The 23,423-nt window shown below is 42.8% G+C and overlaps 1 protein-coding gene across 2 annotated transcripts in view; it reads left to right on the forward strand.

Annotated features, from left to right (window-relative positions):
* Window positions 1–6: 6 nt before the first annotated feature.
* The window catches only part of TENT4B (terminal nucleotidyltransferase 4B), a 51,020-nt gene continuing 27,603 nt past the window's right edge, over window positions 7–23,423 (forward strand). For both annotated transcript variants that reach the window (XM_019643490.1, XM_019643499.1), the window contains exon 1: window positions 7–632. In XM_019643490.1, coding sequence (XP_019499035.1) covers window positions 64–632 — 569 coding nt within the window. In that variant the 5' untranslated portion in view covers window positions 7–63. The remainder of the gene's footprint in view (window positions 633–23,423) is intronic.

Consider the following 23,423-nt stretch of genomic DNA (forward strand, 5'->3'; position numbering starts at 1 on the left):
TTGATGGATCCGAGGATCGCCTGGTTCCAGCCAGAGCAGCTCGGACCGTCCAACAGTCTGTGGATGCAGATCTGGGAGACGACCCAGGGGCTGAGGAACCTGTACTTCAACCACCACTGTCACAGCAGCGGCGGCGCGAGCGGCGGCGGCGGCGGCAGCAGCACGGCCACCGGCGGGAGCGGCAGCAGCACCGGCAGCCTCGGCGGCGCGGCGCCGGCCCCGGCCCCGGCGGGCATGTACCGCTCCGGGGAGCGCCTGCTGGGCGGCCACGCGCAGGCAGCGGAGTCCCGGGACTTCCTGCCCCTGGAGACGACCAACAACAACCACCACCACCACCAGCCCGCGGCCTGGGCCCGCCGCGCCGCCGCGGGCCCCTCGGCGTCCCTGTCCCCCTCGGCGACCGCGTCCCCGCACTCCTCGGCCGCTGTCCCCGCCGCGGAGCCCGCCGACCCGACCTCCGGCAGCAGCAACAAGCGGAAGCGCGACAACAAGGCCAGCACCTACGGACTCAACTACAGCCTGCTGCAGCCCGGCGCAGGGCGGGCCGCGGGGGGCGGCCGGGCGGACGGCGGCGGGGGCGTGTACAGCGGGACCCCGTGGAAGCGGAGGAACTACAACCAGGGAGTCGTGGGGTGAGTGGGGGCCCCGCGGCCTGGCGGCCTGGCTCTTGCACACGCGCAGCGGGGCACACGCCCACAGAAGGGGGCTGCGGGGGAGGGGCACGGGCTGGGCCACCCCCTTCGGCTGCCTTGGTTGCTGCTTCTCGGGGGCCCGATGGACACCCCTTCACGCCTCCACCACCCACACCTCGCCCTGAGCCCCCGTGACGGTCCACGCCTTGCCTCTCTTCCCCGCAGCCACACACGCCTTTCCTGGGCATCCCCTCGGTCACCCACGCTCCCCTCACCTCCCTTAGTCATCCACACTCTCCCTCTTAACCGGCCACATCTTCTCCGACCCCCCCCTTGACCATCCAGTCTTTCTTTCCATCCCCCGCAGCCAAACGCACCCTCCCCGGGTCCCCCTTCCAGCCCTGGCCACCTTGCTCCTATCGTCACACCCCAAGATGGGGTTGCTTAGCACGGGAAAATCATTCATTCCCCGAGAACGTTCCTCGGTTAGTGCCTTTTGGTGGAAGGACCTGGAGGTGCTTCCCTTGCCAAGAATAGAAACATCCAGAAAGCTCCTCCCCCTCCCCCAATCCCAAACAGAAATCGTCAGCCTTGTAAGGCTTGGCTTGCTGTTGACCCATCGTTTTTGTTGTTCTTTTTTTTATTTCAAAAAGAGATTGCTCGTCTTAGCGATGCCTTGTTCTGTGGGGAGTGAGGAATGGGGTGACAGCTAAGTTTAGGCTGGTAGAGATGGTGAGCTCGTCTCCTGAGGCGGATAGAACTTTCTAGGAGTTCATGGTCCTTGGCCCCAGCTTCTGTCTGGAAAGTTGTCCTCCTGGCAGAGACAGCCAGTGCTCTTCATTCTAGGGGGCAACTTTATGTTAATGAGTGAATGTTGCACCACTAATGACTGTTTAAAGTTCAGCTGTTGCAAAATGCCATTTTACCTGACCCCTTGTGAGCTGTGTACGTAAGCAAGGAATGGTTTCAGCTCGGTTTCCATTCTGGAAAAGCCCCTGTGCTGGAATAGGTTACTGAATCTTGTTTTGGGGCGGGGTGGGGGGTGGGGGGGGCATTGTGTGTGTGTGTGTGTGTGTGTGTGTGTGTGTGTGTGTGTGTGTGTGTGTTTACGCTGAGTATGGAGAATGAGCTTTCAAATTGCTTTTCATTTTTCAGACCCTGTTTAACAATGGGGGGGGTACGGCAGGCAAGTGAAATCACTATTTGTAATCCCCTGTGAAACCTTTTCTTAGATTCACTCATTCAGATCTGCCTGCTTTGGCAAGCAGAGACAGTTCTGTGTACCTTTCTGAAGGCCTGGGTGAAATGAGTTGGTGGGTTCCATCTGCTTGGAGTGGGCTGGTGTCTGCTATATGCTACTATTGCAGCTCCCCACCTTTTATGGAAAATGCGGTCAAGCGTTTTAGGACTGGCGCTGGGGTTCGCGTCAAACCTGCCTCACTCTCTGGAGGTGAACCTTGTAGGGTTGAGTCCTCTGTTGCTCAGCTTCAAGGGCGCTCTCCATGGTCATCGCATTTTAATAAAGGGATCGTGGTTCCATCCTGTTAGTATTTTCAAGATGAAGCTTAAACCTGTGGCTTAGTGACAAGCAAATTGATATGCAGGGGTTCTGGTAGTTTCATTTCACAGGAATAAGCTCCAGTTAAGTAATCGCTGTCAACTCAGACCTCGAAGTTCCCTAATTTCATTTTACCGAAGCTTTTGCATATGCGTCCACCAGAAATACATTAGAAATCCAAAATGCTGGCCACCTCTCTTTCCGATAGATTAGAAATTGTCCTGTCCTCTGCTTGCTCTTTAGTGTCGAGGACACTGTAAAAGGGTCACATCTGAACTTATGTGGAAGCAGGATGGTCTTGTTTCTGATTCAGATATTCTATTGCCCTCAAAGGGATTAAGGAGAGGGATTTCTGTTTCCCAGAGGAGTTACTGTTTAAAAACTGATTGTAAACTTACCTTAAAACTGCTTTTCACTTTATCAGACTTTCCATTCTTTTGTCTCTTCCTTTAGAGGGTGTCAGCAGTTAAGAATTCTATTATTTTGTTAAGCGGTTCCTAAGAGAGTTTTTGTAGGAGTGTCTGGGTGCTTAAACATTCTTGTTTTGATTTATGGATCCTTATTTCTTGACTCTTACGTAAGTTTCGCTATTTTTAATACAAATATTTTAAAAATCGGAATTCAGAGTGCTGTGTTATACTCTTCTGAGATGAACTATAGCAAAGCTGTCACCAACATTCTGAGTGCTGGGGATGTGACCGACAGTGAGCTAATAGGTGAACAATTGTGGTGGTCCCTGGCCCCTGAGCTGACAGCCCAGATAGGGGAAGGAGAGGAAAGCACATGAACTAGACTAGAATGGTGGCACAGCTGTATACACTCTGTCTTTGACCTCAGTGTTCTCTGCTTCAGCCAAGCCGATTGACTGAACACTCCAAGGTACAGTTCAAAATCCTGACATCTCCATTGCCCCGGCTCTTTAACTCTTGAAGTACTTGAGCGTCATGCCCTTGGTATAGGTTGCTTATGTTTACTTTTCCTTTGAGATATACGTTTCTTCTCACCCACTAGATCACTAGGTAAGATGGGAATTTCTCAAATGTAGAACAAGATATTTGGATTTCATCCTGAAGTCTTCGTAGTCCTCTTTCAAAATCAAACTCACCAGGGCTCACCATCGCAGTCTCCCCCTCCCTGTACCTACAGGCCCAGGGAGTTTGCTTTCCATTTCTTCTTAAAGTTGCTTTTACCTACTCTTTCTTGGAATTTGTTTCCTCCAAGGCTTGCTGTGGTATATAGGAAGCAGTCTGCCTCAGCTCCTTCTGGTTGTCCTTGAAAACAAGCCATAAGCCCCTTTCTTTGCAAAGGTTTCATTGTTGATCACCATGGAGAAATAAGTGATGACAAAAAGTAGCAAACACAAGAAACTTATGGAGATTTGATGTCCTTGGTCTGAGCCCCGGTGTCCAGAAACTTATTGTGAAAGGTGCTTGGTGCTTGTCCAAGATCATTAGGAAAGCTTTGTGTTGGCGACACTGCCCGATCTGGAGATACTTTTTTCAAGGCTTGGATGACTTGTTTAAAAGCGTGTTTTGGAGTACACCTCTGACCGTGGGGCTTTAAGAAGACCCCATTGGACTCTTGGGTTTAAGGAATAATTTCTTGAACTGGGATGGTGGGGATGGGGAAGAAGAGAGAACGTGAGCGGCACTTCAGAGTAAGGATGGAGAGAGAGGCTTCTGACTTGCTTCATGGACTCAGTTATCACGCTGCAGCCTTGACCTTGAGTGACTGAGGAAACGCTGGTATTATTATTGAAAATAAGGATTGGCATTGTTGGTTTGGAGCAGAAGATACAGTGAAGTTAGGTGGCACTATCCAGCAGGGAGCTGAAATGTGGGGGCTCAGATGTAGTTGTCTTTACTGCGGTGGGGCAGGGTCCTTCCTGTACGGTGTACACTCTGTCACAGGAAGTCCGAGATGCCGGCGCTATTCTTCAGCACTGGTGGTGTGGCCTTTTCTGCTTATTTCTACACAGTGTAACCAGTGGGGTCAGGTTAGTGCTGGGCTCCAAAGCGATTTACCCTTTAACATGGGCTGAGTATGAAAAATGTAGAGGCCTTATTCTGTGTGCTTGCTCTTGGAATAATTTCTGTGCATTTGCAAGTGTAGCCCACAGGAATTCTTCAGTGAACTAGAACCTTCAGGCTATTGAATTTGGCTGCATTGGGTACTGAAATGTGCTTTCAAAAAGACATTGTCTACAGTGTAGATTCTACACTTGCAGTGTAAATCATATTTGTGAATTTCCCCACATCTAGTATACTGTGTTCAGCTAAGTTGCTTTCAGGTCACAATTCATCTTCTATCCAAAATCTGGGAGCAGTGACCACTGTCACTGTCGGCATCACTGGCATTTCAGTGTGGAATCCTTTTCAACTTCCATTAAGTTTTTAGCTGTAGCAACAGTAAGTGAAGAGAGCTTTTTGGCGTCTACCCTGTGTTCACACGGAAGGTTTAGCATATTGCAGGAAAGGAGGGGTGAGCAAGGGATAAGAAAAGTCTAAGGCTGGGGTCGTGGCAGGGGGGTGGTGGTGGTAGTGTTAGAACAATCCTGGTTCTCGTGTGCTGGATGGCCTTACACCACAACTTCCTCCACAAACTCCCTACAGTAAGCCCTAGTGTTAGGAGTGCAGGAGGGTCCATGGGAAGAAAAATGCTGATAATTGGATTGGTCACATGGTTGTGGTTTGATATTCTTATACCTGGTGAAGCTGAGCAAACTTAAGCCATTTTTTTTTTTCCCTGTGGAAAATAGAAAAGCAAGCTGTTGTATGATTTCACTCAGCTTACTATTCTCCCGTCTGTTGAATCCATTAGAGTAACATTTAGTGGAGGAACCTATTTCAGGATCACACCCACGGCACTAGAGACCGTGTGTATTAATCATTTACGCACGCATAGGTATGGAGTAACCTTGAAAAGGCTATTGGCCACAGAGGATGCTTATTTGAAGAATTAGGGTCCGGCTCCGCCTGCTCGAGGAATTCAGAGGCCCGCCAGTAGAATGTTCTTTCTCCCCCTCAGAATATTCACTAGGGAGGGACTCAACTGCTGCAGAACCCCACAAGGCTTCAAATTCACTTCAAATTTGCCATGTTTTAAATGGCACAGAATTATTTTGTTCTAAGTTAATATTTATTGAAGGTAAGCATGGCCTTATGCTAGACTTTGCATTAATTTGGACCCAAACAGCAGGTGATACATTTATTTCCATCCTGTAAGTTACTTGACGATGTAAGAGACTTTAGTATGCTCCGGGCTTAGGGCCATATGGAAATTTGAGTTAAAGATTTTGGGGAAAAAACTGGATGTGAAGCCATTTATGTTGTACACTGGCTCCGTATTCACTTGAACCATTTCAAGTCTGAAAAAAATTCTTGCTGTGTGGATATGGCATCATGTAAGTATCTGGTAACTAAACTCAGGGGTCCTAGTGCAAACCTTGCTTACTGCTGAAGCAGTTTGAACAGTGTGCAGAAATCTGTTTTCAAATTGCTCAATAAAATCAAAGTGCTCATGGTAGCCTTTTTATCATGTTCCAAGTGCTTTGTTAAACCTTTCCTTTTTGTTACATTAACCTTCTCATGCATAGCCCCATCTAATTTTTTTTTTTACATTTTATTTTGAAATTCAGATTCACAGAAATTTGCAAAAAATAGTACAGCAAGTCCCATATTCCCTTCACCTAGTTTGATGCAATAATAAAATCTTATATAACTATAGTTTAACATCAAAACCAGGAAATTGACATTATTTATAATCCACAGGCTTATTCAGATTTCACCAGTTTTGTATGCACTTCTTTGTATAGTGTGTGTAAAATTGTGACTTAATTTCCAAGTTTTACTTTGATTTTATTCTTAGCCGTATCATTTTAACTTTTTTTTGTTTAGTCTTTGAAGTACTTTGCAGTGTTTCTATTACATGTCATTTTCTTAGAAACTAGTATGAAGTGGAACCTTATTTTCATTTTCTAAAAAGATACAAAAGGGTAACTGCAGAGTTGCTTTCAAAAGTTAGAGTCCTGCCCTATCATGTGTTACTAGTAAACATTCTTTTCTGTTGGCTTGGCTCCATTTGGGGGAGTAAGCTGTGTGGTTAATGGTGTTTTTTTGGTGGTGGTAGTGGTAGTGAAGTTTTTTTTACAGTATTTTAATATCTGAACAATGCTTTCAGACTGTGTAGAATAAATACTTTTATCTTCAAATCTATCCTAGAATGAACTGTGTTTTGTTGGAACCATTTTCTGGACTGAGAAAGGGACCTGATCTCTCATTTTTTCCCTTACTAGCCCCTTGTAGTCAACTGTTTTGATTTTATCGACATAAAATAACTTTTTAGCACCATTAAGTATGGTAAATTTTTGCCAAAGCAGGAATATAAATCCATTAGCAGAGATTTTTAAAAGTTAATTTTCAGTAATTTGGATTTAATAAAGTGTTAGATCTGTAATGAGGTTTGAGATTTTGGTGTCTTTATTCCCTGAAGTTATTCACTCATTATTTTCTTCTTTGTATGAGGTGTTAATACCACTGTTCCTTAGAATACTTGTTTTTCAAATCAACATGTACTTGTATTTTACATACTACTAATAAATGCTAATTGTAAAAAACTAGAAAATATAGCTAAACCAAAGGAAGAAAAACTTAGCCCCTGTAATGCTACTACCAGGATATAGCTACTGTTAACATTTTGGTATACAGTTTTAGACTCTTCAGTGTATATATACATTATTTCCTTTGTTCTTTTTATCAGTATGGAATCCTACTGTGTGTATACTTAAAAATGTTTTTTCCAAGTTAAATAATTAAAAAAATATATATCACCTCACACCTGTTAGAATGGCTATTATCAAAAGGACAAGCTGTAACGCGTTGGCAAGGATGTGAAGAAAACGGAACTCTTTTGCATGTTGGTGGGACTGTAAATTGGTGCAGCCACTATGGAAAACAGCATAGAGATTCCTCAAAAAATTAAAAGTAGAACTACCTTATGATTTAGCAATTCCACTTCTGCCTATTTGTCCGAAGTAAACGAAAACACTAACTCAAAAAGATATCTGCATCCCCATATTCACTGCAGCATTATTTACAGTAGCCAAGACATGGAAACAATCCAAGTGTCCATCAAGGGATGAATGATAAGGAAAATGTGGTATAGATTTCTTCTGCTACGGTGACTAAGATGGAAGTATTTTGGGAGTCGCTTTCTGGACTCTGGGTGGGGTCCGGCCTCCCCCGGCCCCCTCCCCCCCCCCCAGCAGTTTTACTGCATTCTGCCCACTCTTGGTTCCTTCGTGGACTGGGCACCTGTGTCCTATTGGGGTCCAGTTCCGTGCCCATAGAATCCCATGGGGACCGGTACCTCGGTCCTGGGCGAGAAGTTTGACTGCGGAGCGGTGATTGCCGTAGATGTGCTGGGCTCCAGCGGCTCCTTGGCGCATGTGCAACATCTCTCCCATGATGCGAGTCAACAGCAGCTGGGTGCTTCAGGAGACTGCGCCAATTTCCAATATTTGAAGCAAGTTTTTGGCCAAATGGTGACAGATGAGTTGTTGGGAGATGGGCGCAGCTATAGCTCTAGAGCCATTCACTCCTGGCTGACCAGGTCCACGTACAGCCGCCGCTCCAAGATGAGCCCCGCTGGAACACCGCTGTCGTTGGAGGCTATTCTGGTAGGGAGAGCGTCCTGAGCTGGGTGGACATGCTTGGTGTAGCCTGTGAAGCCCCTTCGCTTCCACTGGTTCTGGGACATACTTGGCTCAGCCTTTGCTGCAAGAAATTGTGGAGAAGCAGCCGGTGCGGAGCCAGACCGAGGCCCCAGAGCTAGTGGAACACTGCATGCATGCCAGCGCGGTACTATTTCGAGATGCGCGGTCTTATAACGGTTTCAAATCGCCACTGTAACCCAAAAAGGTGTTGAAATAGAGGGACCACGGTCTGCAGAAACAACGGGGATAGTGCTGGCTTCATAGAATGAGCTAGAAAGTATTTCCTCTGCTTCTGTTTTCTGAAGAGATTGTAGAAATTGAGATAATTTCTTCCTTAAACCTTTGGTAGGTTTCAGCAGTGAAACAACCTGGGATTGGTGCTTTCTGTTTTAGAAGGTTATTAGTTATTGATTCAGTTTCCTTAATAGCTATAGGCCTATTTACATTGTTCTTTTCTCTGTGTAAATTCTGGCAGATTGTCTCTTTCAAGGAATTGGCCTATTTCACCTAGGTTATCAAATTTGTGGGCATAGAGTCATTCATAATATTCCTTTATTATCCTCTTAATGTCCATATGCCCAGTAGTGATGGCCCTTCTTTTATTTTTTAAATTTTTATTTATTTTTTGCTGAGCCATTTTTGCCACTTGTTGGCAGTTCAGCGGCAACTCAGCTCGGGCGCAGTGCCACTGGCCCATGTAGGAATTGAACCGGCAGCCCTGCCGCTCAGAGCTTGCACTACCAAGCCAACTCCCAACCAACTGAGCCACTGGGCCAGTCCTCCTTTTATTTATTTATTTATTTATTTATTTATTTATTTATTTATTTATTTATTTAATTTATTTATTTTTTTTAGCTGAGCCATCCTGCCGGCAGCTCAGCGGCAACTCAGCTCGGGCTGGACTCGAACTGCTGTTGCTTAGAGCTCAAACCCTTGAGCGAGCTCTTAACCAACTGAGCCACTCGCTCCTTTTATTTTTTATATTAGTAATTTGTGTCTTCTTTTTTCTTAGTTAATCTGGGTAGAAGTGTATCAGTTTTATTGGTCTTTTCAAAGAATCAGCTTTTGATTTCATTGATTTTTCTCTATTGATTTCTTTTCACTTGTTTCTGTTCTGATTTTTATTATTTTCTTGTCCTTACTTTGAATTTAATTTGTTCATCTTTTTTTAGTTTCCTAAGGTAGAAACTTCAATAACTGATTTTTAGATCTCTCTTTCTAATATTTGCATTCAGTGCTATAAATTTTCCTCTAAGCACTGCTTTCCCTGTATCCCACAAGTTTTTTTGTAGTTTCAGGTGTAGAAAACAATGTAATAGGTAGACATTTACGCCCCTCACAAAGTGATAACCCCGACCTACCACCCCTCTGATATTGTATATAGCTGTTACAATTCCACAGACTCTATTCCCTATGCTGTACTCCATATCCCGTGACCATATATATGTGTGTGTGTATATATATATATATATATATATATATATATTTAATTATAGTTGACATTCCATATTATTCAGCTTCAGGTGTACAAGCGCAGTGGTCAGGCATCTACACCGTCCATGAAGTGGTCTCCCTAATAAGGCAAGTGCCTATTTGATCCCTTACAAAATCTTCACAACATTTATTATTATTATTATTATTTAAGATTTTATTGGGGAATTGGGGGAAGGGAACTGCACTGGGGAATTGGGGAAGGGGAACAGACAAATTGCTTTTTGTTTTGTTCTTCAGTCTAGTTGTGGAGGACGTTGCTTCACTGACCCAAGCTGGCACCATCATTGCGCTCTTCCCGGGTGAGGCAGATCGGTTGCCGGCCTCTGGATGGCCGCTCATGGCGGCTGCCAGCCTCTCATGCTGGCTGCCAGCTACACATGGTAGCTTATGGTAGCCCACTGCAGCAGGGGGCCACAGCCTACACTGGCGACCCATGGCAGGCTAGCCCCAGGTCGAGCTGCCGTTCACCATCTTAGCTGTAGAGGGTAGTGTCACTGGCCCTCATAAGTGGGATCCGAGCCATGGCCCTCTGGCGTCCCAAGCCAGTTCTTAACCAACGCGCCACTCGGCCGGCCCTCTTCACAACATTATTGATTATATTCCCCAAACTGTATTTCATATCCCCGTGGCTATGTTGTGATTACTAATTCGTACTTTCTAACCTCTTTACCTTTTCCCCGATCCGCACCCCCCTCCCACCAAACAACCCTTGTTGTTTTCCCCTGTACCTGAGTTTATTTCTGTTTTGTTTGTGTGTATGTTCTGTTCTGTAGACCCCACATGTAGTGAGGTCATATGGTATTTGTCTTTCTCCGTCTGACTTACTTGTATCCCACAAGCTTTGATAAGTTGTATTTTTACTTTTATTTAGTTAGGAAGATGTCTTGAGACTTCTTCTTTGACCAATGTTTTATTTAATCTCCAAGTATTATGTATATAATCTCCAAGTATTGCATTTTGAGGTTTTTCCAGCCATCTTTTTGTTAGTAATTTTGTTTAATTGTATTGTGGTCTGAAAGCATACTTTGCATGATTTCTATTCTTTTAATTGGTTAAGGTATATTTTCTGGCCCAGAATGTGGCCTGCTTATGTTGCTGGTTTTTTTTTTTTTTATTTATAAAGAAACGCTGATGATGTAAAGTTCTCTCATCTTTATTGTGTATGACTTAAAAAAAAAACATCATACAGTTAAAAAAGTCAGAATGAAGCAATCCAAGTGTTCATCGATGGATGACTAGATAAACAAAAATATTGGGTTGTCGGAAAAGTCATGACGTATTTTTTCTATGTTTTTCGTTGCAAAAATGTGTCATGACTTTTCCGACAACCCAATAGTATATACACACAATGGAATATTACTCAGCCTTATAAAGGAAGGGAATTCTGACACATGCTACCACATGAATGAAACTTGAGGACATGCAAAGTTAAAAGCCAGTCACAATGGACAGATATTGAATGATTCTACTTCTGTGAGTACCTAGAGAATAGTCAAATTTCACAGAGATAGAAAGTGGAACGGTGGTTGCCAGGGGTACAGGGAGAAGAGAATGGGGAGTTAGTGTTTGATGGGTACAGAGTTTCATTTGGGGAAGATGAAGAGGTTATGGATCAAAGTTTGAGTTATGCAGTATAAATAAGTTCTAAAGACCTATACAGCATGGCGCCTGTAACTAATAATACCGTATCATATACTTAAACTTTGCTAAGAGGGTAGATCTTAGGTTACGGACTCTTACCATGCACATAAAAAATGGAGGGTGCAGGGGGAAACTTTGGGGGGCAGTGAATATGTCCCTGGCCTTGATGGTGGTGATGGTTTCACATACTTGTCCCCAAACTTTCCAAGTTGTATACATTAAATATTAAATATTTATATGTCAATCATATTTCAAGAAGTAGTTTAAAAAAAGTTCTGTAAGATGGATAGTGGTGAAGGTTACATAACAGTGTGGACATACTTATTGTTTTTTATTTTTATTTTTTTAGCTGATTTCAGCGGCAGCTCAGCTCGGGCCGGCAATGGAACCGGCCACCCTGTTGCTCAGAGCTTGCACTCTTGAGCAAGCTCTTAACCAACTGAGCTACTCGGCCGGCCCTGGACATATTTAATGCCATAATGCTGTACGCTTAAAAATGGTTAAAATGGTAAATTTTATGTTATGTATATTTACCCACAATTTTTCAAAAATGGAAAAACAGTTTTAAAAATCCAGATGTTGACAAGGAAAAAGTTAATGAGTTATTTAAATTTTTTCTTTTACTGCAAACGTTTGTATCTATTTGGGGACTTATATGACTTAATTTTCATTTGTGATTGATTGGCTAGAACAGTGGTTGGCAAACTTTTGAGACGGAAGAGCCAGTCCTGTCCCTCACAACAATTTAAAAATTATTCGAGAGCCATAAAACAAATGTAATCACCATTATGTGCATAATATCCTTGAAAAATTTTATAAATGAAACTGATAGTTTTATTTTCATTTTTAATTTTCCTTCAGAGCCACATGTACATACCCAAAGAGCCGCATGTGGCTCACGAGCCGCAGTTTGCCGACCCCTGGGCTAGAACGTAACTTGTTCAGTTAGGATTTCCTGCGGTGTGATGAGGAATACGCTTTTTGTGTAGCTCACAGAATTGTATACATGATGACTCACACACTTGCAGAAAGTGTTCCTGTGTTTATTCAAGGACAGTTCTGCTTATGGACTTGCCCGGCTTGTTAACCACGTGGTGGAACCCTTGTGGGGTTCGAGACCACAGGGTCTTCAGGGGTCATTTATTCCTATTCTCTTTTAAAAAATTGATCATTCGAACTCCAGAGAGGTTAAATGACTTTACCAAGTTTCACAACTAGTGGAGTGACTTTACCTTTACCTGAAACCAAGGCTTCTTAGCACTGACAGGTGTCGGTGTACCGAGCCCGGTCCTGCCAACCTCACCCTGTGATTTCACATAAACCCAGGGGCTGGTGTTCACTTCCTCCCCTAGCGTGCCACTGTTTCCTGCTGCCTGTGCAGGTCATGGCTGTGTGTTTCATGAGCTTGATACGGCTAACTCTTAAACCAGTCACTTCAAAGCAGGATTCTCAATCAGAGGAAGTTAAAAAAAAATTCCGATGACAAATCCCGCCACTCAGAGGTTCTGATTTAATAGGTCAGTAGGGGGTGGTGGCTCTCATCATATTGAAAAAATAATCATCATATGCAGCCCAAGTTGAGAAGCACTGCTTAAGGGATTGTTTAAAGTATGGTTCCCAGACCTTGCTGCTTGTCAGAATCCCCTGGGGAGCTCAGACCCCTCAGACCCCAGTGCTGTAGAGGGACTCCTGCTCACAGGGAGCGGAGGTGCTGGAGGCCCTGCGCTGTGGCGTCCCGGTGGGAAAGCTTTGCCCCCCACCAACTTCCCTGTGTTCATTAGAACCAGACCCGGTGAATAAAACAACTTCAGAAGAGTTATGTGGGCAACAGGCATCATTTTAATGAAGTGAAGTTTGGCTCAGGCTTTGTAACACTACTGCTTTTTGGATTGAAAGTAAACATGTTTATTAAGGAATTTGAAATTACGTATCAAGATTTTAACACTTTTTTTGTCTTATACTAAAAGTGCTTTTTTTCTTTTTTGGGCCAGTGAGGAGATCCGGATTTGTTTTTAAGCAAGGAGAGGTACAGAGGGAAGTGTGTTTGTGTATTTAAATGTGAAGGCAGCGTGAGTTCCGTGCCCTTTATCAGTTAGATTCCTGCGTTAATATACATTTGAATTTTCTTAATGGAATATTGTATAAGTCACATGTAATTTATGATCCAGAGAGGTTTTTGTTATGTAAGTAACTAAGGCTTAAATTTATTCTTATTGTGAAAACTTAAAAGCATTACCGAAATGTCAGGGGTCTCACGTGACCACCATTCCTAGCCCGGCCCTTCCTCGGAGGTAGTGACTGGTCTTCAGCATGTTCTGGATCCTCCCAGAACTTTTCCTATCGGGTAGACTGGCCACAGAAAATACATATTATTTTGTACCTTTTGCTTTTTTTCACTTAATATATCTTGGGGATTTTTTCATGTCGGTTTAAGTGCTGTGTAGAATTCAACTGTATTTTAAGCCATTTCCCCTTTGACGAACACAAAGTTTGTTTCCCGTGTTTCCTGTTCCAGCGCTGCAGTAAACATTCTTGCGCTTGCCTCCATGTGCGCATGTGCCGTGATTGCGGGGCAGGGGGTGAAGTTAAAAGCTATAGTGTCCTCCGGCCCCGTGTGCGCATGTGCTGTGATTGCTGGGGCAGGATTGGGGGGCTGCGGGGCGAGGGGGGGGGCGAAGGGAGGGTTTGGTAGTTAAACGCTGAATTGTCCAGCCAGGCTGTACAGAGGTGATGGAGTTGAAGAGGGTACTCAGGAGAATTTGCTGGACTTTCATATATTTAGTGAAAACACAGAGTGGTAGAGCATGTCCGTTTTTTGTTTGTAATTGTCAGAAATATGAGGAGTGCTTTCAGTTTGCTGGGCAGACCCTGAATGGGTGCTTGCCCAGGGCCGGCGTGCTGGGTGCTGACTTGGGAACATTTATAAGAAATGCTGAATTAGGTTAGTGATGTGAAGATGATTAACAGATAATGGTTGCCAGAATAATTGTGTCAAAACAGCAAGAAATACCAAGAGAATTTGATGTGTTCTGCATTTTCGTTGGTGCTTGCCTTTCATAGTAGTGTTAGAAACTTTAGGTTGTATTTTTAATATATTTTTTTGGTACATTTGATCAACTTGACTGTAAAATAACAACAAACATGCCATTTCAAAGCTCTGTTATAAAGTATCAACTATGTATTAATATTAGTCTCTATAAACTCTTATTTGTGTCATTGTAAAAGATCCATTCTTAAAAATAATTTTCATCAGCATGAAAGGTCTTAATGCTTCCCCTGGTTTACATTTTGCATGGTCTTCCCCTGTATTTATATAGTTTACAAATGTAGCTGTGGAGGGCAGTGGATATATTTTCTTCTCTCAGTATACCAGGGTTTACTTAAGCACTCCTTTATTGTTGGACATCTAAGTTGCTTTCTGTTTTCTGTTGTGACTTATACAAAGTGTTGTTTGCTTTCAGCTAGCTTCTCCATCTGTGTTCCTCAAAATAAGATTGCTGGTTCGTTGTATATGGCCAGAAAGGCTGTGAGGGTTAACAGTGCACGAGGGATACTGTTTCCACTTTTCTGAGAGCTTCCCAGGCCCCTCTCTCCTCCCTGCAAGTACAGTAGGTTTTATCGTTTTACTTTTTGTTGCCCTGGTACGGTGGTTGTGAGATTCTTGCCCCATGGGCTTGCTGGTGCGTGTGTTGTGTTTTGAGCTATGTGTAAATGTGTTAGCTATAATGTCATTCTACATTGAAGTTTCACTAGCGCGTTAGTGTTTTAATTTTTGTCATGCTGATCACTTTCTTATCTGAAAGTGAGGCAGTAGTGGACCTGGCACCATTGAATTAGAACACTGGCTGTTTGTCCTTGGCCAGATCACGGACCTGGGAATGCGGTAAGGTGAGCGATTCCACAGTTTCAGAAATGGGTGGCGGTGTCTTCCAGTGGAAGAATTGTTCAGATCAGTGCAACTTTTTCCATAAAATGAGACAGGGCTCCCTAAGCAATGGTCAGTGGAAGGATATGTAATATGTGCCATTGGTAAGGAAGTTAATGGTGAATCGGGCTTTTTTTGTGACCTCCTGTGGATGCTTGAAGATTATCCTGTGAAACCAGCAGTGCCCAGGAGAAGGCTGAGATGGGCAGGTGTAGGTTTGTGCCCTCTCCAGTGACTTGTGAGAAGCTTTGGGACCCTAGGATTAGATTGTTTTTACCATAAAAGCTCTGAATGCCTTAGATGAGTGGTGATAAAAGTGAACTGGCATCTTTGGATGCTTAACTGTGGAGCTGGGAGGACTGTGGGGTGGAGCTGGGCCCCTTGTTGACTCTCTAGTCTTGACTTCCTGTTGAACTTTGTGGTGACTTCCGGAGGAGGGGTGTGAATAAAGGAGGAAGCCTGTCGGGTTTGCCCTCCTTTTTCCACGTGGGTGGGTGGGCGGTGGAGAAACCGGCTGGCGAGCACCCTTGTGTGCGCTCCCTGGTGGTTTGGTTTCTTTTTCCCAAATAAGCTGTGTCTTTCGGTGGATTTACCTGGAGAATTATTTTGGCTGGTTGACAGTGGTAACCAGGAGTCCTAGATCCCCTTGGGGTCCTAATATAGTGTGGTCTGCAAGTGTTTTCAGTATTTCAAAAAGGGTAACAGTTTGCTTGTTACCTTGGTCCATGTGCTGAATATCTACGTTGTTTTGTTTTGGGTTTGTGTAAGTCATTCATTACTTGGATGGACATAGAGTCTTCTTTTTATCGACTTGTAGACTCTCCTATTCCTTTTATTTTGCTTTGTGGTAACATACAAGTCAAGGCAGAATGTTTTTAGGGCTGTAACGGCAGCTTCCTGCCTTTTTTGTTTCCCCCCAGTAATAGCTTTATTGAGATATAATTCACACACTGTATAATCCACTCATTTAAAGTATACAGTTCAAATGGTTTTTAGTATATTCATAGCGTTGTGTAGCCATCCCCAGAATAAATCTTAGAACATTTTCATCACCGCGAAAAGAAACCTGTGTTAGCAGCCACTCTCCATTTTCCCCAGAAACCCCAGCGCTGGGCAACCGGCAGCCCACTTTCCGTCTCTATGGATTTACCTATTCTGGACACTTCATAGAAACAGAACCATAGTGCACATGTGGCCTTTGTGTCTGCCTTCTTTAACTCTGCACCACGTTTTCAGAGTTCGTCTATGTTATAGCATGGATCAAAACTTCATTTCTTCACCTGGCCCAGCAGCATTGCACTGTGTGGAGGGATAGACCACATTTGTTTTCTCCATCCCTCAGTTGATGGACTCTTGGGGTTGCTTCCACTTTTTGGCGATTGCGAATAACGCTGCTGTGAGCGGTTTGTGTGGGCATGCATTTCAGTTCTCTTGGGTAGATACCTAGGAATGTTCCCCCTTTTGGTTCTTAGTGTCATTTTAAGTCCAGTGTGCTTTCACATTTCCTGTGCTTACATGCAAATAGTGTTTTGGTTAAAAAGGAAAAAAAAACAAAAACCCCCTCCTAGCCGTGAGAGAGAGAGAGAGAATATGAATATGAGAACTGGATTATTTCCACGCTGATCTTATTGCTCAGTATTGACATAACTGGCCAAGCAGCAGCTCCAAGTTGCAGTTACTTTCAAGTTCCTGGCTATTTGGGAATTTTTACCTTTTATTAACAGCAATTTTCAGTTACCTGCAGCAAGTAATTCTGAACCAGTCTTAACTGTACTAATAGTCTGACATAAATTGACTTGTATATTAGTAGAAATGCTGCAATTTTTACATTAATCCTCATGGGAGTTAGTGTTTATTTCACTTGCAATTTGGGAGGTAAACAAAAATTGTAGGACCAATTATGGTTTCAGAGTGAGAGGTAAGTGTGGCTGGTGGATGCTGATTGGCAACTCTGATTACCTGTTGGCGCTTAGCTCTGTGGGGAGAGGGGAGGGCAGTGCGAGGTGCTCTGATGGTAAGTTGGGGAACAGGGCCTGTGCCAGTGGGACAGCTGCTCATTCAGAATGGCTAAGTGGAGTTTTAATTTTTATCATGTAAACTTTTGATTTTTAGTCACTTTAAATTTTTATTATTAACTATTTCAAAGATATGGAGAGGATACATAATAATTTAATGAACCCCTGAATACCTACCATCTGGATTTAACAACTTTGATTTCTGTTTTCCTTTTCCCCCATGCCTCCCTCTCCCCTTCTCTTCTTTCTCCTTTTTGTTTTTATTTAGGAAATACAACGTTTAAGATACACTTGAACACCTTTTGGTATATTTTCCATTTACCTCTCTCCTTTCCCGGAGGTAATCACTCTTGCAAAGTAGATGCGTGTCCTGTATTTTTAAACACTACATAAATGGTTTCTTTAATTCTAATTCTGTAGCAGTGTTTCTCAAGTTAAGACCTTCAGAAAATATCTTTGGCACAGTTTTAGCTCAAGTTTTTCTTAATTGTGACAAAATATACATAATGTAAAATTTACCATTTTAATCTTTTTAAGTATACAGTTCAGTGCCATTAAGTACATTCACATTGTTGTGCAGCCATCACCACTGTCCATTTCTAGAACTTTTTCATCATCCCAAACAGAAACTGCCCATTAAGCAATTACTCCCCATTCCCCCTCTCCTGCAGCACGTGGTAACTAGCCTCTGTTCTACTTCCTCTATGAAGCTGCCTATTCTAGATACTTCATATAAGTGGAATCAAAATACTTGTCCTTTGTATCTGGCTTATTATTTCACTTAGCATGATGTTTTCAAGGTTCACCAGTGTTATAGCATATGTCAGAATTTCCTTCCTTTTTAAGGCTAATATTGCACTGTATGGTTATACCACATTTGTTTATCCATTTATCTGTTGATGGACATTTGGGTTGTTTCTGCCTCTTGGCTATTCTTAATAATGCTATGACCATTGGTGTGTATGAGATGTGATTAAAAAAAATACGGTGAATACTACTGTCTAGTGCCATCCAACGGAAAGGCAGGAATCTCTGATATGGGAAGTGGCACATCAAACCTTAGTAACAGTCTGTGACAAGTTTCAACTTGTTTAGTGCAATCAGTTGGGTGTAAGAGAAGGTGTGTTTTAAAGCATGCTGTAAATCATCCTCCATCATGCTCTGTGTCACACATCACTTCTGGTACGGCAATTTCTGTCAAATAAGAACATTACGTACCTTTTTTTCTCCCCCATTTTGAGTCCTCATTTGATGCAAGAAAGAGCCCTCATACTTAGAAGAACTGTTTCAAATAAAGCATTGATGTAGATTAAAAAAAAAGAAAGAAAGAAAGAAAAGAACATTACGGTGTGTCCTCATGCACCTTATTCATCAGATCTGGTACCATGCGACTCCGGCTTTTCCCCAAAGTCAAAATGACCATGAAAGGTAAACATTTTGAATTGATTGAGGACATTGAGGTAGCTACAACAATGCAACTAAAGACACTCATGAAAGAGGGCTTCCAGAACTGCTTCAGAAAGTGGCAAGAACTATGGGATAAGTGTGTTCGAAGTGAGGGGGAGCATCTTGAGGGGGATTAATGGCAATGTGTCTTTTACTGTAATAATTTTTTTTAAACTTAAACATTCACCATTTTTTTGAGCATACCTCAGTTGTAAGCGTTTGAGTTTCTGTATTCAGTTCTTTGGGGTATATACCTAGGAGTGGAATTCCTGGATCACAGTGTAGTTATATGTTTACTTTTTGAGGAATTGCCAAACTGTGTTCCACCACAGCTAAGTAATTTTATATTCCCATCAGCAATGCATGGAAGTTCTGATTTTTCCACATCCTCACCAACACTTGTTATTCATATATATATATATATATATATATATATATATGTATAAAATAGCCTTTCTAATGGGTTGAAATAGTATCTTGTGGTTTTGATTTGCATTTTCTCTAATGACTAATGATGTTGAGCATCTTTTCATTGCTTATTGGTTATCTGTATGTCCTTTTTGGAGAAATGTCTGTTCAAGTCCTATGCCCATTTCTGAGTTGCATTGTTTGTTTTTTTGTTGTCGAATTGTAGTTCTTCATGTATTTTCGGTATTAATCCTTTATCAGATGTATGATCTGCAAATATTTTCTCGCATTCTGTTGGTTGTCTTTCACTTTCTTGATAATGTGCTTTGATGCATAAAAGTTTTCAATTTTGATGAAATCAGTGTATCTTTTGTTGCCTGTGCTTTCAGGGTTATATGCAAAAAATCATTGCCACATTCACTGTCACAACTCTCCAGTACTTCCTTCTGAGAATTTTCTAGTTTCAGCTTGTAAGGTTAGGTCTTTGATCCATTTTGAGTTAATTTTTGTATATGGACTGAGGTACGGGCCTACCTTCCTTATTGTGCATGTGGATATCTAGTTTCTCCAGCACCTTTTGTTGAAGATTGTTCTTCCACATTGGCTGCTCTTGGCATCCTGGCTTAAGTTTTCTATTATAATGTAAGAATGCACATAAATATAAATTTCTTATGCTTAAAGATTATAAAAATAAAACAGGTTAACACCTTAAATATAGTTAAATGACAAAACCAATACAATTAAATTAATTTTAGGGACAGATGCTGTTTTACTCACATCAGATTGCTGCTCTCAGCGTGGCCGGCATTGCCTGCTGTGGTGTCGGGAGGGCCTTTGTCACTGTGCCACGTGCCGACTCAGCTTGCTCACCACTTTTCTCTATTCTGAAAACCGTAACACTTTGCAGGGGTGCCATTTGACCTTTACTTGGTGTGTATGTGTTATGCATATCGGGGCTTACTCTGTTCTGGACTGTTCGTACAGACCATTTAAAGTCCTGCTTTGGCCTTAGCCTGACGGGAAACACAACAGCACATGTGGGCCGGGAAGTCCCTGGGCCACTCTGCTTCCAGGGAAGCATCTGGACGATCCGGAGCCGGCTTCTCTCATGTTTTTAGAGTAATCCTGGGATGAAAACACACAATTTGAGAATCTTCATAGAGAATGTGTGGACTTGGAGACGTGTCTGCAGACTCAGTTTGAGACACATTTCTCAATGTTTGACAAACATTATTTCCTATGCTGCTTATAAATGTAATTATTTTCCCTCAAGTTTAAACAATTGCAATGCTGACATTCAAGTTAGGCAGGAGGAGCCTGTTTTGCTATTTGTTTTCCTTTTCTTTTTCTTGAGTAACCATTTGTAGGGCATCTCATTTTATCTGCTTCTGTATTGCTTCTGCTGGCCTCGATGATGGTGGTTGGGATTCCTTGCCTTTAGCTGGTGGTCCACTCTTTCTTAATTGCATTAACTTCAGTTATTATTATTGTTTCCTCAGTTTTTCTTATTGCTTATTTTTGGTGATTATATCTTATTGCTTTTCCCCTTGAATACAACCAAAATAAAAGCTTAGATCAGCGGTTCTCAACCTGTGGGTCACGACCCCTTTGGGGGTCAAACAATCCTTTCACAGGGGTCGCCTAAGACCATCAGAAAACAAAAAGATATTTACATTATGATTCATAACTAGCAAAATTACAGTTATAGAGTAGCAACGAAAATAATTTTATAGTTGGGGGTCACCACAACAGGAGGAACTGTATTAAGGGGTCGCGGCATTAAGAAGGTTGAGAACCGCTGGCCTTAGATCATCTTAATCTTAGATTACGATGTGTGTGTTTAAGAATAATTTTACTGCCAAAGACATGCCAAGTGGCTTTTATCACATTCATTTCATTTCAGGTGGTTAGCATGACCCTTGAGTGCTGGGTCTTCTCACAGTTAAATTCTCAACTCAGTTGTTCCTGTTTAAAGTATGAGACTGCCAATTTGATTTTATGGTGAGATGAAGCTGCGAAGAAAGACTCTTCATATTTTTTCGATTATAGATGCCTTTGGCATTTGTTACTCCTTGGAGATAACTTTTTCCTAATGTGTGTTTGAGGAAAGGCCCTCTCACCCCTTCAGACAGGTCTGGGGGCAAACGGCTAAGACCTGAACTGAGACCCTGGGCTGCCTCCTGTCGGGAAGACCCCCTTTACGCTCTCCAGTGCCCCGTGCATAGTGTTTTCTTACTAGTGTGATCTCCTTTATGCAGCACCTAACGTCAAACTCGTACCTTCTATGGGTGACATGAAGCAGCACCCTAATCTAATTCCAGGATGGGATAAAATATTTCTAATAAAAGTAATGTACGAGGCAGTGCACAGAACACAGGGTATAATTTGGTAAATTTGATCTATCAAGTTACTCTTGGATATATTATGGAGCCTACCTGTAGAGCAGGGGTCAGCAAACTTTTTTTTTTTTTTAAATAATTTGCGATAATTCAACAATTCCTGATTCGTTTTTGTTTTGTTTTTTTAAATTTTATTTGGGAACTGTGTTTTTCCAGGACCCATCAGCTCCAAGTCAAGTCGTTGTTTCAATCTAGCTGTGGAGGGCGCAGCTCAGCTCCAAGTCCAGTCGTTTTCAATGTATTTGTGGGGTGGGGGCTGGGGGGGCGTAGCCCACCATCCCATGCGGGAGTCGAACTGGCAATCTTGTTAAGAGCACGCGCTCTCACCAGTTGAGCCATCCAGCTGCCCACCGGCAGCTCAGCTCAAGTCACTTCTTTATTCTAGTTGAGGAGGGCGCAGCTCACTGGCCCACATGGGAATGGGACAACCTTGGTGTTCAGAGCACGCGCTCTAACCAACTGAGCCACTCGGCCAGCCCCTCAGCAAACTTTTTCTGTAAATATTTTAAGCTTTATTGGTTCCACGGTCTCTGTCTCAACTACTCAACTCTGCTGTTGCAGTACACGAAAGCCGTTGACAATGTGTAAATGACTGAGCATGGCTACATTCCAGTAAAACTTTATGTATGTACACTGTAATTTGAATTGCATATAACTACGCCTATTTCAGAATATTATTCTTGTTTTCATTTCAACCATTTAAAAATGTAGAAACATTCTTACCTTGCTGTTACCTAGGCTGTTCAAAAATAGGAAGTGGACTGGGTTTGGCTCGTGGTGTAGTTTGTTGACCTCTGGTCTGGAGGAATTCATGGATGTTAGAGGTGGTGTGGGATGCTTGGCTTTTTTGTTAAAATGCTGTGGAGTTAGCTTTTGGCTGGAGGCCAAGGTCCAGGGCTAAGGGCCTCAGGCTGCTGGAGAGGAGTAGTAGGTGGGCTCAGAGTCACAGAAGACCCCAGAATCTCAGATGGGATGTGTGTGATTGAGTTGTTTTGGTGACCTGTCTTAGAGAAGGGACTTGTCATACCCCCTCGTCGTATGTGTGAGCTTGTGGAGACTCACAGAGCTGCTGGGTGGGCACTTACAACCCTGTTTTACAGACGCAGGCACTGAGACTTTTGAAAGGTCAACTCAGCTAGAAAACCCTTAGCTGGGGTTTGAAAGTAGTTTTACCTCTGTGATCCTAAAGTGGGTGTGGTTCTGCTGTTGATTTGCTGTGTGATTTTAAGAAAGCCAATGATTTCCCATTAAAAAAAAATCTTTTAGCTAGAAAGTAACTTCTACTTAGTTTGCCTCACAGAATTATTGTGGATGATTGAGCTGGGGGATTGGTAAGAGTTCTTTGAAAACATGGGAAGTACCACGCAGAAGGGAGATGCTTTGTCAAGGCGAGGCTCCTCTCAGGGGCGCTCTGGTCCCATCGGTGCGGCTCTTGGAGCCCAGAACCAGAGCTGGGAACTGGTCTTTGGAGAAACCCTTAAGCTCTCGGTTAGTTTACTTTCCTTTAATGCCCGTATTAAGCAGACTAGAAGCTGAAAGAGAGAAGGAAGGGGTGGAAGTCGGAATGACGAATGACGATGCACAGCAGCAGACCTGCGTGATGCTGGGCAGGACGGGCGCGGAGGCATTGAGCACTCAGGGAGGCTGTAGTATGTCCGCTTCACTCACAAAGCGTGTTGTTAGCATTTCATTTTATTATCATTATTAGAGTTTTAGCCTGTGGGGAAGAAAGCTTGGCAATGCTTATATATTTCATTTTCCATTAGTGAAAACTACACAAGGTGTTTAGGGTCAGTACAGGCCCTCTTGAAAGTTATCAAAGTGTTAACTTGGATAACACTTTGATAATTCTATACATATAATTTTATACATAAATATATATATTATGTCTAAATATATATATTTTTATATTTGGTAGGTTGTTTAATACATCTCTTATTTTGTCCCTTGGTCTTAAAAACTTGAAACCATTTCACAGATAGGATAACTTTTGTGGGTATCCTTAGGAGGTTGACGAGTAAGTGTTATTGTGATAAAGTGCTGTATGGCCCAGTAGAGTCATATTGGGAATACTCTTGAAATAGTGATCATCTCAGGCCTCAGTTTGGAGAGGAAGAAAGTCAGTGTCGAAGAACCGCACAGCGCGCTGCGAATGGCTGTGACTGCTAATTGCTTGGCAGATTGAAGAGAAG

This window comes from Hipposideros armiger, unplaced genomic scaffold (assembly GCF_001890085.2).
Source record: "Hipposideros armiger isolate ML-2016 unplaced genomic scaffold, ASM189008v1 scaffold_4, whole genome shotgun sequence".
In the NCBI taxonomy this organism is placed as follows: domain Eukaryota; kingdom Metazoa; phylum Chordata; class Mammalia; order Chiroptera; family Hipposideridae; genus Hipposideros; species Hipposideros armiger.